The 15,211-nt window shown below is 39.9% G+C and overlaps 1 protein-coding gene and 1 pseudogene across 1 annotated transcript; one reads left to right on the top strand and one right to left on the bottom strand.

Annotated features, from left to right (window-relative positions):
• The first annotated feature begins 9,493 nt into the window (after positions 1 to 9,493).
• LOC138053864 (uncharacterized) lies at positions 9,494 to 10,969 on the top strand. The gene is made up of 2 exons (XM_068900404.1): positions 9,494 to 9,690; positions 10,552 to 10,969. The coding sequence occupies exons 1-2, from the start codon at positions 9,494 to 9,496 to the stop codon at positions 10,967 to 10,969; spliced, it is 615 nt and encodes a 204-aa protein (XP_068756505.1).
• Positions 10,970 to 11,473: 504 nt separating this feature from the next.
• Positions 11,474 to 12,740, bottom strand: LOC138053863 (uncharacterized; annotated as a pseudogene).
• Positions 12,741 to 15,211: the final 2,471 nt, after the last annotated feature.

Here is a 15,211-nt window from a genome sequence, read left to right as displayed (position 1 = left end):
AAGTGCCGGGTTGCTCGTTAGTTTTGAGCGCGCTTCTAACTAAAAAGTTGCTTACGTTTTTCTTGCGTTTGAATGAAATAAGTGGAGGTTGCGAAAAGATTCTATCAGTCTCGGGATCATTTTGGAGTAATTTAAAATTACTAAGAATGATGCTTTTGACTGCGTGATTATGAGGATGGAAAGTGAGGGTGAATGGAATTCTGTCATTCTTATCTTTTTGTGACGTTTGTAGCGATGACTGTCGATCAAATTGTTGGGTGCGATGATGGCCCGCTTTGACCACAGAGACAGGATAGCCACGTTTTTCGAAAAACTGGCACATCTCCTCTGATTTGCTGGAAAAATCGGAGTCATCACTACATAGACGTCGAAGTCTAACAAATTGAGAATAAGGGATGGAGTTCTTGACATGTGATGGATGTGACGATGAATACAACAAATAACTGTGTGAATCAGTAGGTTTGTAGTGCACACTAGTACATAGCACGTTGCCTCTAATAGAAACTTTGATATCTAGAAAAGCCAATGAAGTTTCCGAAATTTCCCAGGTATATTTAAGAGCCGGATGAAAAGAGTTGACGGAGGTTATAAATTGATCGAGTTCTTCTCTGCTGGATGAAATAGCGCCAATGCAGTCATCGATGTAACGGCCGTAGAGTTCAGGTTTGGGGCCGTTGTACTGATTAAAAAATTGGTGTTCAACATATCCTACAAAAGGATTGGCATAGCTAGGTCCTATTCTTGTGCCCATCGCTACACCATTAATTTGTTTGTAATAGTTGCCGGCGAATGAAAAACAATTAAGCGTTAAAACTAGTTCCGCAAGGCAGAGGAGCGTTTCCAAGCTAGGTTCTTTGACAGTGCGTTGATCGAAAAAGTGTTTAAGTGCTTGAAGACCTTTGCTATTAGGAATGACTGTGTATAGAGATGTAATGTCCATGGTGAAAATAAGTTTGTCTTGGCCGGAGAAATTGAAATCGTGGAAAATTTGTAGTGCGTGTGTACTGTCTTTAATGTATGATGGCAAAGATTTGACGATAGGCGTCATAACCCTGTCTAAGTAGCTAGAAATGAGTTCGGTGGGGCAACTACAGGCAGAAATGATAGGGCGACCTGGGTTGTTGGGTTTGTGAATTTTAGGCAAGTAAATGCACAAAGTTCTAGGGGTGTTGATGATGAGATTAGTGGCAGTGTTCGGTAATTCATGATTAACTATAAGATCTTGAATGGTGTCTTTGACAAGTTTTTGATTTTTGGAAGTGAGATCTTTAGGGATTTTGGCATAAAACGAGGTATCCGAAAGTTGCCGCAAAGCTTCTTTTTGGTAAAGGTCGGACCGCCAAACAACTACCGCGCCGCCTTTGTCGGCCAATTTGACAACTATGTCGTTGCGTTTACTAAGATTTTTAAGCGCCGGAGATGTGCCAGTTCTTCGAAAAACGTGGCTATCCTGTCTCTGTGGTCAAAGCGGGCCATCATCGCACCCAACAATTTGATCGACAGTCATCACTACAAACGTCACAAAAAGATAAGAATGACAGAATTCCATTCACCCTCACTTTCCATCCTCATAATCACGCAGTCAAAAGCATCATTCTCAGTAATTTTAAATTACTCCAAAATGATCCCGAGACTGGTAGAATCTTTTCGCAACCTCCACTTATTTCATTTAAACGCGACAAAAACGTTGGCAACTTTTTAGTTAGAAGCGCGCTCAAAACTAACAAGCAACCCAGCACTTTCAAATGCGCGCGCTCACGATGCAAAACTTGTCTTTTCATTGTTAACACTAGCAAGATATCAGGACCTAAGCGATCTGTTAAGATCACCGATCATTTCACATGTACCTCCGCAAATGTCATTTATTGCATAACCTGCACGTTATGCAATAAATTATACATTGGTGAGACAGGTAGACGACTAGGTGACCGATTCCGCGAACACCTTCGCGATGTTGAGAAGAATGACAAGGATGCATCCAAGCCAGTCGCTCGCCATTTTAATCTGCCTAACCACTCCAAAAAACACATGGCTATCTGCGGCCTTTCCCTACATCTAGGTACGACGGAAAGCCGCAAGAATCTGGAACAAAAATTCATCTTTCAAATCGGCACCCTTAATCCTCACGGTATTAACGAACGCTTTTCATTTAACTAATATATTCCTATTTTTCACGTTGCCATGTTACCACCAATAGCGTAGCTCCTACTCTACTATAAAAACTACACGTAACCCATAATCCCTCGATTCGCTCTGACGAAGGGCTAACGCTCGAAACGTCAGCTTTTAGAATCTCTGTACGGTGGCCAATTTACATTATCAACTCCGTTGATAAAACCAAATTTTTGATCTCTATGATGGTTCCTCTTGTACGTTGCCGTTGATTCGCGGTAGATTCACGTTTTTCTTGTCTGTTTTCCTTTACTCTTTATATAATTTTCACATTGTTTTTTTGTTAATGATTCCTATCCTTTCTCTCTTTTCAGCCTCTCTTCGCCTGGGCCGCCTCCTTGCGCAAAACCGCATGCTTTTTTGCTTTAGTCTCCATTGAATAACAACACCAAAACACGTGCTTGACCACACTGAATTGTATTGCATAATTCATTCTAGCCCTTAACAGTCCCTTGGGACACCCCAATTGTTGTTTGTCACAAGAACGAAGCAAAACGTTTCATTTGTACGCGAGTCATGGGGAAGTTTTGATGGGAGATTTTGGAGGGGAGCGTGGTTGTGGAGGGTTCGTTACGCTTAGTGAGCACAGTGTTATAGCGCAAAATGTTTCAGCATCGCTCAAAGCTGAAAATCTTCGTTCTCGGTGGATGAAAATGGCTTAAAGTGCTCACAGTTGTTGGTTATCGCAAGCCCAAGATATGCTGCTCGATCAGAGTGCAATAGTCACTTTAGAAACAGCTAAATATTGGAAGGAAGTGGTGAGTCCTCTGCAAATTTGGACGTTACCAGTGCAGTGCAGAAACTGTTTCAGTCTTTTTAAATTTGTTCTAGTTATGTCCTCGCTTTGTATTTTGACTTTAAACTTTGACACAGAGTCTCTCACATAAAGCCCATTCATCTGACTTTGTTTATGTTTGTATTTATAGACATTTGCCGAGCTGTATCGAACTATTTTAGAAGCTGCCTTTCAAATAAATGTTAAGTGTTACAATGAAGGGTCGGTACAAACATGTTGCTTTTCAAGAACTTCTAATAAAGATAAGTATCTGAAAGTTGCTGTGTGCATTTTCCTTTGTTATTCTGATATGTAACTGTAATTTTGTAAGATTTTGTGCGTTCTAAGCACAGAAATTATTCAAAATATGCTTGTGCGGCCATTGTTTGTGGTACACGTTACATGAACATTCAGTCATTTTTTTCGCAAAGAGAAATTTTTTTCAAGTTTATTTTAGATAGGATACAACTTAAATTGTTTGTACATCAAACAAATCTATTTGAGCGTTATAAGAAAAATTTTCAGTGTGAAATAGCCATTAGAGGCCGAGATAATTGTGACCTTCCACGGGAAAACGTACACTAACGTTTGCCCGTTAAACGGCTTAAAACTAACGGACGGTTAACGGATATTCAACGGTTTTGAAGATTGGTTTAACGTTTTTTACTAACGCTCTGACGGTTTGTGCTAACGCTCTAACGGTTTGTGCTAACGCTCTAACGGTTTGTGCCAACGCTCTAACGTTCTTTCCATCAGTTCTAACGTTCTGCCTTAGCGCTTTAACACAAGTCTTAGTTCTAAGCTCGAAAGGCTGATCGATGACACCACAACGTAGTGAGCGATTACTGTTCATGGAACAAAGGCCATGGTTTGAAGTACTAGCACCATCGTGAGCTGGCCAAAACAAATCGGATGCACATTTCAGCGAGTTTTTTGCTTTAAGAATACTACGATGTAGACAGGCCACCAGAAACGATTGCGTGACTTTTAAAATACGATTCCGAAGAGGAGCGCCCATGGCGCCATAACTGCTGAATGCAACGAAGTCCGGATAAAAGTGGCTAATCTCGATATGTTTTGACCGTCGGACTCACAATGAAGCGATGCATTACTAAATTGTGAATTTCTCACGGCATCCATTACTTCATTAGCTACTGTAGTTGCAAAGTAAAATACAACAAATGATTATTTTCATCCAAAGAAATGTAGCATTTCATGTTGTTTTCAAAGCCGAAGTGACGATAAATTCAAAGCGGTGCGTTCATAAGAGAGGTCTTTGCTATAAATACGATAAAAGAGTTCTGTATCATCAGTTAAGATGCCGAGGGGGCAAAAAAGCTCGCGAGAAACTCCAGGCGAGTGGTTAAGTTAAACAGATATTTTTCAGTTGAAATTTGGTAAGTCATGCATCATTCAATCACATTTAATTTGGCGTTCGCGCAGGATGGGTCTTCGATCTTTGGTCTTCGTTTTTGGAGTCTTTATTGTCCATTCTACCTATTAGCGTAGTTATTTCAGCTTGAAATCCATCCAAGACTCGAAGCGCTCAACCTCAAATAATATCGAAAACTCCAGCATTCCCAGCGCAAAGGTTTTCGTATACCGGCTTTAGATACATGCTTGCAGCCATCACGCCATGTACTCCTCTCTGATTGGATGATGATTTCTTATTAGCCAATCACAGAGGAGCAAACGTTGTGCCGGCTGCAAGCCGTCACACCAAAATCCAACTACGCTTCCTTGGAGTTCCGAATGCTGGATTTTTTCAATTTTATTTGAGGTCCAGCGCTTCGAGTTTTGGACGGATTTCAGATATAATGGCATGAAAGGAAACCTCTGGGTTTCAGCTTGCTTGGTGCGTGATTTGAAACCTGTACGATGGGAATGTGTTCGTGAGTTTCAGCTTGATTGGTGCGTGATTTGAAACCTGTACGATGGGAATTTGTCAATGAAAATCGGCTTGGTGCTGGAGCGATCCGAAATCGAGCTTTCCACCCTTGTTTTACTATTGGTACGCAGAGGTGAACGTCGAACACAAACCCTTCATTTTTCTCGGTATTTTTAATTTTTTAAAAAGCGCTCTACTACATGTAATTCTACTAAGTTGTAGAAGGACACGGCCGGTTTTCCCAAGAGGGTCACATTTTTAAACGACGCTCTACGAATCCTCTGATCCGGAACAATAGATACAGATTATTAATTCACTTGCCAACAGAATCCAAGATTTGCCAACGGATAAGGTTAATAACTATTATACATCTGACGTATGAGACTAACGTTCTAACGGACGAGGCTAAACCCCTAACGGACGAGGCTGACGCTCTGACGGATGAACCTAACGTTCTGACGGATAAGACTAACGTTCTAACGGATGAAGTTGACGCTCTGACGGTTTCATGTAAACTTCTAACGGACGGCTAACGGATATCTAACGCTTCGGTCAATTTAACGGTTTAGCGTTAGTGTACGTTTTCCCGTGGAAGGTCACAATTAACAAGAAAGTACCCCTAGAATGTAGTGATGACCGTGCTACTCATCTTCCACAACAATTCTACCATTTGATTTCCCGACCTCGACCTGAAGCGGGCCTGATGGAACTTTGCACTCTGTTTTTTTGGAGTGTCATGCGGTCACTGAAACGTTGGAAATTTAACATTATGTCCATAATATAAAAAAAATTAAGAAAAACAATGTTGGGGCTCCTTCAAGGTGAAATAGGTTTACCAAGGAAAATTAGACGGAAAACAGCATTGCATAGGGTGGAGAGGGAAAGAAAGGTGTCATAGATTGGGCAAGATCGAAAATTATCCTGACATTTCAGTAATTGTCTCAACAGTTTTCTCGGGGATTGTAAACTATGCCCTACCCTACCCTACCTAGGCGGCTTACCCCACTTCTGTGTAAACGGAGCCTTTGATTGCAGCAGCGCAGATATAATAAATCTAAGTTGACACTGACCTAGGGGAAAAATGGTTAAAAATCCACTGGATCCCGCCAATCGTATAATTCTCTTAATTTATACTTATTCCATCTATTCGATTTCAGCTTCTATGAACTACAATAAAAAATGGATTATGATGCTTAATTTCAACAGATCTCACATCATGGAGCACTTACTTCTGTGACGATATCCAGTAGATTAAACAGTCCTCAAACTTTGGTACCACAGGTAAGCAGAACAAACAGGTCATTGAACAAACAGGTTAGGATAGATCCATTGGCAAAACGTCCCAGAAAAAGTAAACTTTTCTCGTGTTATCCAGTGTTAATGTTACTAATCTCTAAGGTATTAAGGTAATCAAATGCCAATCAAGGAGTCAATTAACAGAATGAAATAATCTATTTCTTTAACAAAACATACACGATATTACGACCTTAGTTTCTTTAAGCAAATGAGCACTGAATCTGTAATGTTACCAAAGGCTTGCCAAATTAAGACTTTTAAAGTATTCTGAGGGCACCATGCCATTTTTGTGAGCAGCTTGCTGCATTCCCATAATGAAAAGTTGCATTGGAGTGATTCATCTAAGAAGTAGAAAAATCAACCAACATTTTGTTGAGTAGTGGCTTGTAGAGAAAATGTAAGCAGAACAGGTGATCATTGTTGTGTATGTCTAGGTATCGATTTTCCACATAAAAGACTCTCAGCACAATTTGGTAAACGTCCCTCCAAAGTCTCTCTATACGTGAGTTGTGCACGCTCCTTCCTATGATGAAACTACCTCTTCCTGGTCCCCTTGCACTATAGGTAAGCATGAAATATGCCACATCTCGGTTCTCAACTCCCATATCACTCAGAAACACGCGAGGCTAAGCCTCATTCGTTGACAGCATGTTGGAACAATTTTAACACTGTTACAGAGGCATTGTCTGAGCTGCACTTGAGGTAAGTTATAACCCTGCTGTAGCCATCAATGCATCTGTGGATGACAATTTCCACTTATAAAGACTATTGTTAAATATAACGTTACTAGGTACATGTAATTTCTTCATATCTATTTCTTATGAATTGCAAGTGTTATGGTAACTAATTACCGGCAGAAAGATCATAACCTCGCTATTTCCACGAAATGCAATTTATTTAACTGTAAACAACGGGAGACAACTTAACTCGAGCTATTTACTACTCTTAGTACAATCTCACTACATTTAACTGGATACTTCTCTATGCTTATCTGACCTGTCCTTCTCTTTGACGAAATCTCCTGAAGACTTCTTTCACAGTATCTCACTCCACAGCAGAATGTCTGAATCACACACAAACGGGAAAATCCCTTCACTTGTCAGTTGTCACACAATATCATTTGGAAATCACAGACAGGGAACGAAGTCCGGAATCAGAACAACAACAACCACCTGACTAGAGAGTCGCTTATATAAGTATCCAAAAGTAACTATTTACAGCTATTTCGGTAAACTCTATATTTAAACTTACGAGTCACAGACTATTTTGAAATTGATGAGTCACAGTTCTAAAAAATTTTTGAAACAACGCATTTCGTGACATTGAACTTCGTGAACTTTCCAGATAATTTCAATCCTTGTAACACTCCCCCTCTTCAAAAAAAAAAAAGTTGTAGAACTTTCTTTGATATGTTCTCACATTCACACTCTTCAAAGACAGTCAACAATCACGGTTACCTTTCCCTTTATGTGTGTTATATCCAAGTCGTACTCTTGAAGCATCAAACTCCACCTCAGCAATCGTTGATTCTTGTCCTTTAACTTGTGAAGAAAAGCCAGAGGTTTATGATCATTGAAAACTTTGATTGGTAGACTCGAAGAAGTGACGTAAACTTCAAAATGCAGGAGGGCTAACGCTAACAAGAAACATTCTTTCTCAATGGTGGAGTAATTTCTCTGGCTTTTACTAAACGTTTTTGAGAAGTAGCAAACAGGATGATCTACTCCATTTTTATCTTCTTGTAAAGGCACAGCACTAACAGCAACATCACTTGCGACAACAGCTAACTTGAACGGGGCATTAAAGTCAGGAGCTGCCAACACTGGGGCACTGTTCAGTAATGCTTTTATTTCTTGAAGTGCTTTTTGACACTTGTCGCACCAAACAAACCTCTCTCTCTTGTTTAGTAATTGAGTCAGAGGTTGGATGACTGCAGAGAAATTTGGGCAGAACTTTCTGTAATATCCTGCAATTCAGAGAAAACACATTAGTTGTTTCTTGTTTTCTGGTCATGGGAATTCAGAACTAGCACTGATCTTGGCATCAAACGGTTTCACTTTCCCTTGTCCAACCATGTGCCCCAAGTAAGTTACTTGTGCTAGTGCAAATTCACTGTTGGAGAGGTTAATAGTGAGCTTCAGTTAGTCTCTCCAAAAAGTTTGGTATGATTTGCAAATGTTCCTCCCAGGTATCACTGTAGGTAATAACATCATCGATGTACGCTTCGTATCCGTGAAGGCCAGCAATAAATGGTGTTGATGAGGCGCTGAAAAGTGGCTGGCGAATTTTTCATACAAAGGCCATAACCTTATGTATTGGTACAGTCCACCTGGATTTACAAAAGCTGAAATCTCTTTTGCTATTTAAGTGAGCGGAACTTACCAAAAACCGTTAAGTAAGTCAATCTTGGTGACATGTCTTGCCTTTCCCACTTTGTCAATATAGTCATGCATGGTGGTATTGGAAAGGTGTCTGATTTACTGACATTGTTCACTTTTTCTTAGTCGGTACAAATTCTGTAACTACTGTCTGGTTTTGGCACCACAATGCAAGGTGAACTCCAAGTACTGTGACTTGGCTCAATGAAATCGTTCTCCAATTAGATTTGTATTTCTCGTGTTCTTGAGATATTTTTGCTGGATAGGATTCAGCCTGTGGGGATGCTGTTTCACGGAAGAAGCATCACCCACATCCACACTGTGGTAAATCTGTTCTGTTCTCGTTGGTACATCTGGAAACAGCTGCTTGAACCCCTGGAGAAGGTCCGTAAGATCTTGACGCTGCATTGAAGACAGATGGCACAATTTGGAGTCCAAACCCGCAGAACATCAGAGTTGGAAAGCTTTGCTGTGGCCACTGCACTTAACTTATCATTAAGGTCTCTACTTAAAGTCTCTTCTGGCTCAGAACCTACCACATTAAGAGTTAGGCTATTGTCTCTGTCAATATAAGGCTTTATCATATTAACGTGACACAACTGCGTTCGCTTACTCCTATCAGGCGTTTCTAGAAGGTAATTGAGATTAAAAAGAAGCGGCTTTTTGAAACGCTAGCTAAAGGGGAACGCAAGGCTAATTTTAACTATTTTTTGTATTGATGTTGACATTGGATGGATTAATTTTTCAGGGATAATTTATATTGACGATGAATGATTTTATGAAAAAATTGGTCCAAAGCTTCGGACTGCACCCGCCAAGTTGCCTTTTCATCGCGGGAGCTTAAACGGCCAGCGGATTAAGATGTGACGTCAAATCACGAAGGGAGCAAGCAAAGGGCTTACGTGTCGCTTTGTTTTGCTTGAGAAGTCTTGCGAACTTGCGGAAGTGAGTATATTGAGCTTGTTTAGTTCTAGTCGCGCCGAAATGTCTGATGAGGAAACCTCTTCACATTCATCTCAATTAAGTCCTTCTATTGACGATGAAAATATGCCTGAAAATGTGATTTGGCTGTACCAGTTCGAACCAGAGTTTTCTTCCAGCGAAGAAAGGGTGGAAGAAAAAGAATTAGTAGGGGAGCATCAACACGACGATGAAAATTTTCGTGTCAGAAATCTGGACTGGTGAGGGTTTCTAGATGTATTTTGTAACTTAAACAATGCAATTTAACCGATTTGTAGAGGCAAACCATGAATCAAATGGCGTTTGATGTTTTGGAAATCAAACACTCACACGCTCGAGAATTGTAAACAAACAATAGAAACAGAATAAAAATAAAATCACTCTTGTATGTTTTTGTTCGTTTTATTCATAGCTATTGTGATCTCACGAGCATTTAGAGAGGCAATATCCACTGCTATGCTATATTTTATAGATGTTACTAATCCAGTTTATAAATCACCCTCGTGTAGTAAAGTCGAGTATACCAAGATTCTGCAATTATATTGAATCCCTGTTCTTATCAAGAACGTAATATACTACATGTTTTATGTTTTGTGGAACCGCAGCAAGATTGTGAAACATAACTTTTAAGCTAACATACTTTTTTTTAAAAAGGAATTATTGTCATCGCTACCTCTAAAAGGAAGAAAAATAACTTTTAATTTAGTCATTAGTAGTAACGTGTATGTTTGATTTGTTTGTTCTGACAACCTGAGCAGTGTTTGAGCTTGCAAATGGATTTGGTTCTTGTTGGGAAATCAGACAAAAGCGCATTTAAGACTGTTTTCTATCGCAATCAGAACGTTAAAATATTGTAGTTTCATATTATATTCTGCTTTCTTTCAACGAAAGGATAGGTTTGCAGCGACTTTTTAATCTATAAAGAAATTATTACGGACAGAACATGTTGCATAGCTAACTAGTTCGGATTTTCAGACCTTAAATAATAAAGAACCTTCTAAGGTAACCTGAAAAGTTTGGGGTAGGTTCTTATGCCTTTACTGTGCAATAAATCCAAGTCAAACAAAGCTTATTTACTGTAGGTGTACATGTCAAAATTGCCAAATACTGAACAGAAATGAGGAATGTACCTGCTGTTCAGAGTTTCCTCAAATCTGCGACAAAAACAAGGAGGCAGTAGAGATGGGGGAGGTTGCTGAAGCTGCAGTTTGTATAACTCAGCATCCAGGTTTGCAAGCTGTTTGTCTCAACAGATGGGTGCTGCAGACAGCCTGGTACCAATATAAGCAGCAGTATTTTCAGTCATATGAAGGTCCCCAACATAAACTTAACAGGCACGTAGCCTATCGTCAACTTGTCAGATGGTACTGGGGTGTTCTTTGCAAGGAAATAAGAGTCCCTTTGCCATCATGTGCAGTTTGTTGCATTAGAGCACACTTTCCCCCTCCAGGACTTGAAAATGACTTTCAGTTTGAGGGTTTTCATTTTCCAGATGAATAAGAAACAGAACGTTCATTTGGTGACACAAAAATGATAGACCCTTTGTGCTTAGGCTGTATTTTTTCAAATTGATTGTGTTTTGGGTAAAAATCAATAATATTAACCATAGGCACATCTACAGTCATCTAAAGCCATTGTTGTTATGTAAACAAATTATCTAATTTTCTAGGGAAAGTCCCACAAAGAAAAACAGGAAATGATTTTCTTTCTTTTACCTCATGATACAAATATAATTTTTTTGTTTTGGAGGGGGAGGCAGGGAAACAATAGTTGTAATTTTTGACTCTCATTCATTTAAGTTGTACTTGATCTCATTTGCATGCATATTAGTCCACATTTGTGTAGCCAAAATGTAGAGTTTTTATCGGTTAAACCTGGACCGAAGTTTATGGACAAGTTCGTGTTTGCTTGGAGGTGCAGTCGCTGAGATGTTTTTGGGGAGATGGCGTGCTTCAGGTTCAATTTCAACTTCACCTGTTTTACAGACATTGGCAACAGTGTCCATCAAAACCATAACATGTGCATAGGTTTTTTTTTCTTTTATTGGCTTAGCCACCCACTGTTTCTGTGCCTTTGGGAAGCTAACCTTGTACCTGGCTTAACCAGCACGTGGTCCAGATTGTACAACTGCCTGCTTTCTTCCACAGTTTGCATTGTGATCGAGTGCTGTGAGTTGTGTACGTGCCACCATGCCCACGCTTTGGGCAGTACTTCAAATATTCAGAGTGATACACCTCAAGCTCTCCAGTGTGGTAAAATTCAGTCAGCTTCTCAATGTCTTTCAAGATCTACTAGTTGAGCACCACCTCCTCAAGGGCAATATAGGCAGGGGTATCAGGCTTCAGCCACTTCTTTTTCCTGCTCTGAGCACCGGTCAGTCTTGGATGGCAACACTCATGGAAGTGGGTGTAGCCATTTCACTTGCGTTTGTTTGTCACATGAAACAGGACTGACTTCCACTTTTCTTTCAGCACTTTCGCATTGCCATCACATGTTGCAGAACACCACCACATGTGGTTCGAGACTGAACGGATCTATGGAAGGAGATCTTCACAGCTTTTCACTTTAGCCTTCTTTGAAAGTTTTTTTATGATCCACTTTGAGAAATGCCAAACATCATACTGGTGGTCGATTTCACCATGGTCCTTTTTCATGGAACTTGAGATACATGTAGGGCAGTCTGTGGCAATTCTCATGATGGTGACTTCTTCTCTGGCTAGGTCTTGAATGCACCTCTCGAACCCTTCCTTTTCCATTGCAGTAGACGAAGTTACCTCTGTTACCTGTACAACATTGATTGCTGCCACCTTTCCTTCATCTGTCATTGTGTACGTACAATATTTGGCTTTGTGACCTGGACTGTCACACCTTCCATCCCCAATCAAATTGACTCGCCCATTGCTTTTAACTTCATCTAATTCTGAACTTGTTTCCTCTTTCCAGGCTTTGTTTACCACAGGAAACAAATATTTGTTTTGTATATTGTAAAATGTGGTATGGCTGAAGAACTTCAAATTCAGAAAGGATGCAAACTGGGCAATATGAGAAAGTGTATTACCACTAAACAGAATGGCAGCTGAGGATAGTAAATCTCCTGCTGCAATATTTTGTATCAGTAGCTGTGAATTCCTGAAAGTCAGATGGTTATTGACACACAGCATTAGAAGTAACTTTAGGCAGGAGTCAAAAACAGGAATTTTCGCTCAGGGTTTACTTCTGAATCTAACTCATAACCTGTATCATCCGATGATGAACCTGCATTGTCAGTCATTTCACACTTGTATTCCTCATCATCATCATTGTCATAAACAGCCAAAGGAGACAATGGTGGATCATTTGGAGACTTCTCATCTGATGGATAGGCTTGTTCAAATAGGGTAAGTTTCTTTGTTTTACTGTCAGTGTTTATATTTTGTTCAGATTCTTGTTTCTTTTCGTCAGATTTATTACCATCAACTGGTCGAGAGCCAGGGTAAATTCCCCCAGATTTTTTTTTCTTTTCATCTTTTACGTGGCTACTGTGACCAGAAGGGCCAGGGTTAGCACCATCAGGCGATTCACTGATTAACTCCACCTGTGTCCCAGCATTAGTAAAAGTCTTCACTGGCTGTGGCACTGGTGTTGATCAGTTTGTGTGTACTCAGAACGAGTGATCACAAACCTTGCTAATTAAGTACTCGCATCTTGTGAAGAAACACTTAAATTTCCTGGGCTGGTTGCCATTGAACTGGCTGAGTCAGCTGGTTCTTCAATAATGAAGCAAGCTTCTGCTGTTGGAGTGCTTTGTGGCACAGCTCGAAAAATCTTGAGAAAAGGAATGTGGCATTTTAAAATGCCATAAAGGTACTCACTCACGGCGAATTTATTTAGTCAGAGTCATCAAGTTAATACAGCCAGTGCTTTGTGACACGGCTGGAAAAATCGTAAGAACAAGAAAATGCCACCTAGCAATTAACTTAATACAACTAGTGTATGGTACACTACATAACACTTCACCACTAATCGATTGACTTTAATATGAGGATAGTGCCATTTATAGAAATAAAGGAGACAAAAGACTACTAGACAATAATTTAAGTTCAGGAAATTTTATTAATTTTTAGAAAAATGTAAGTCTGAGTTCGATATTCAACACCCTCCTTGTGTCGTAGTTCTTGTGCTCCCTGCCGGCTCTCACGGTTCTCGCTACTTATTCTTGGTTTCTTCGGTTGAGGCCCAAAAGAAAACAGAGAGGGTATCGCATCACGTTTAAGCCCTTTTTTCACCTTTAGCTCGGGCATTAACTGTGCTTTCAAGTCCGTTTCAAAGCACTCATTGGTAAAATGTTCACTGCACACATAACAGTTTCATAATGGTGAAAGATTATCTCTTCTGATCCTCGCTAACCAGGCTTTTTGTAATCCTTTATCATTGGGAATGCGATGGTAACTTATATTACACGTCTTAGATGAATGGTTAACACAACCAGTCACGCAGGAGTGAACCATTATCAGTATTCCAAAGTGAGGTTATATGGAAATAACTACTTAAATATTCTATGAGCTGAGCTACGTATTGCGGCTAAAAAGCTTGCCAACATCGCTCAATTGAGTTTCATGATATGACATCAGTCTATGTTCCGCTGACGGTTTCAGCTACCGCATTCCAAAATCAAGATGGCGGGTCATTCACGAAACTTTGGATCAATTTTTTAATAAAAATATTTCGCGTGGGTAAGATTCATGCCAACCAAGATACTCCAGTTAATATAATTATTTATATAAATTTCTCTTAATATGGGCTTTCGTAAAAACGGTTAAAAATACACGGCTAAAAAATACACAATGTTTCGATGTTCTCGGACGTCATTATCAAGTGAAAAAGAGACAGTGTGAATATTCTATAAATACCAAAAAAAACGATAGTTCAATAAGAGAAAAGGTAACATAAAAATATGCTACAAGCTAAAGAAAGAGTTTAGCACTGATGGAGGCACTCTCAGTGTTAATGCTAGGCCCCAGTTCTTTAATCAATAGCATTTCGTAAACGAGGCAGTCAAATTTCCAGTGGCACTTCTAAAGAACACGAAATTGGTCCTCATTAAGAAGATTTTTGTCGCCGTGCGCTACCAAAAAGGTGTTTGCCGATAGCCGAATACATCTTTGGAAGTGGACCAACGCAATCAACAATAATATGGCTGAAGAACTCCTTGATTGCTGGGATTGGCTGTAGTGGTGCCTTTGGTCTGGTTTGATTTGGCATCCCTACTACTTGACAAGCGTGACGTGATCTGCAAAAATCAGCTACATCCCTCCTCAAATTTGGTCAAGAAAAATGTCTCAAAATTCTTTGTTGGGTCTTGTTGACGCCCATGTGACCAGCCAAGGGCGTTTCATGTGCAATTGTGAGAATTTCTGGTCTGTAAACCTTCGGCACAACTATCTGGTACTTGACAGCCCACTCATCGTCAGCTTAAACATCCGGTGGTCTCCATTTTCTCATCAATTTGTGAAGAAACAAACAGGATTCTGTGAAACTTCATTTTCATTAACTGCCCTCTGGAATAATGGCGAGATCTCTGGGTCTCTATGTTGCTATGAGGTGTGATCTGGAATTCAGTTCAGCATCCTTCCTCAAACGGCTGATAGCATTATCATTTTCTTCGAAAACTTCACTCATGAAGGTATATCAACATCTGTATCTCCATCACTTAATTTCTTCTTATTCATAGCACTGATTAAAGCGCACGCAGGATACAAATTT

This window comes from Montipora capricornis, chromosome 6 (genome assembly GCF_036669925.1).
Source record: "Montipora capricornis isolate CH-2021 chromosome 6, ASM3666992v2, whole genome shotgun sequence".
Taxonomy (NCBI): domain Eukaryota; kingdom Metazoa; phylum Cnidaria; class Anthozoa; order Scleractinia; family Acroporidae; genus Montipora; species Montipora capricornis.
This window is presented reverse-complemented; position numbering and strand designations above follow the sequence as displayed.

Excerpts from the sequence above, each read along its gene's own strand:
- LOC138053864 (XM_068900404.1), top strand. The coding sequence starts at position 9,494 with ATGTCTGATGAGGAAACCTCTTCACATTCATCTCAATTAAGTCCTTCT. Across the intron at positions 9,691-10,551 it reads CGTGTCAGAAATCTGGACTG|GTGTACATGTCAAAATTGCC; the intron begins GTGAGGGTTTCT and ends TATTTACTGTAG.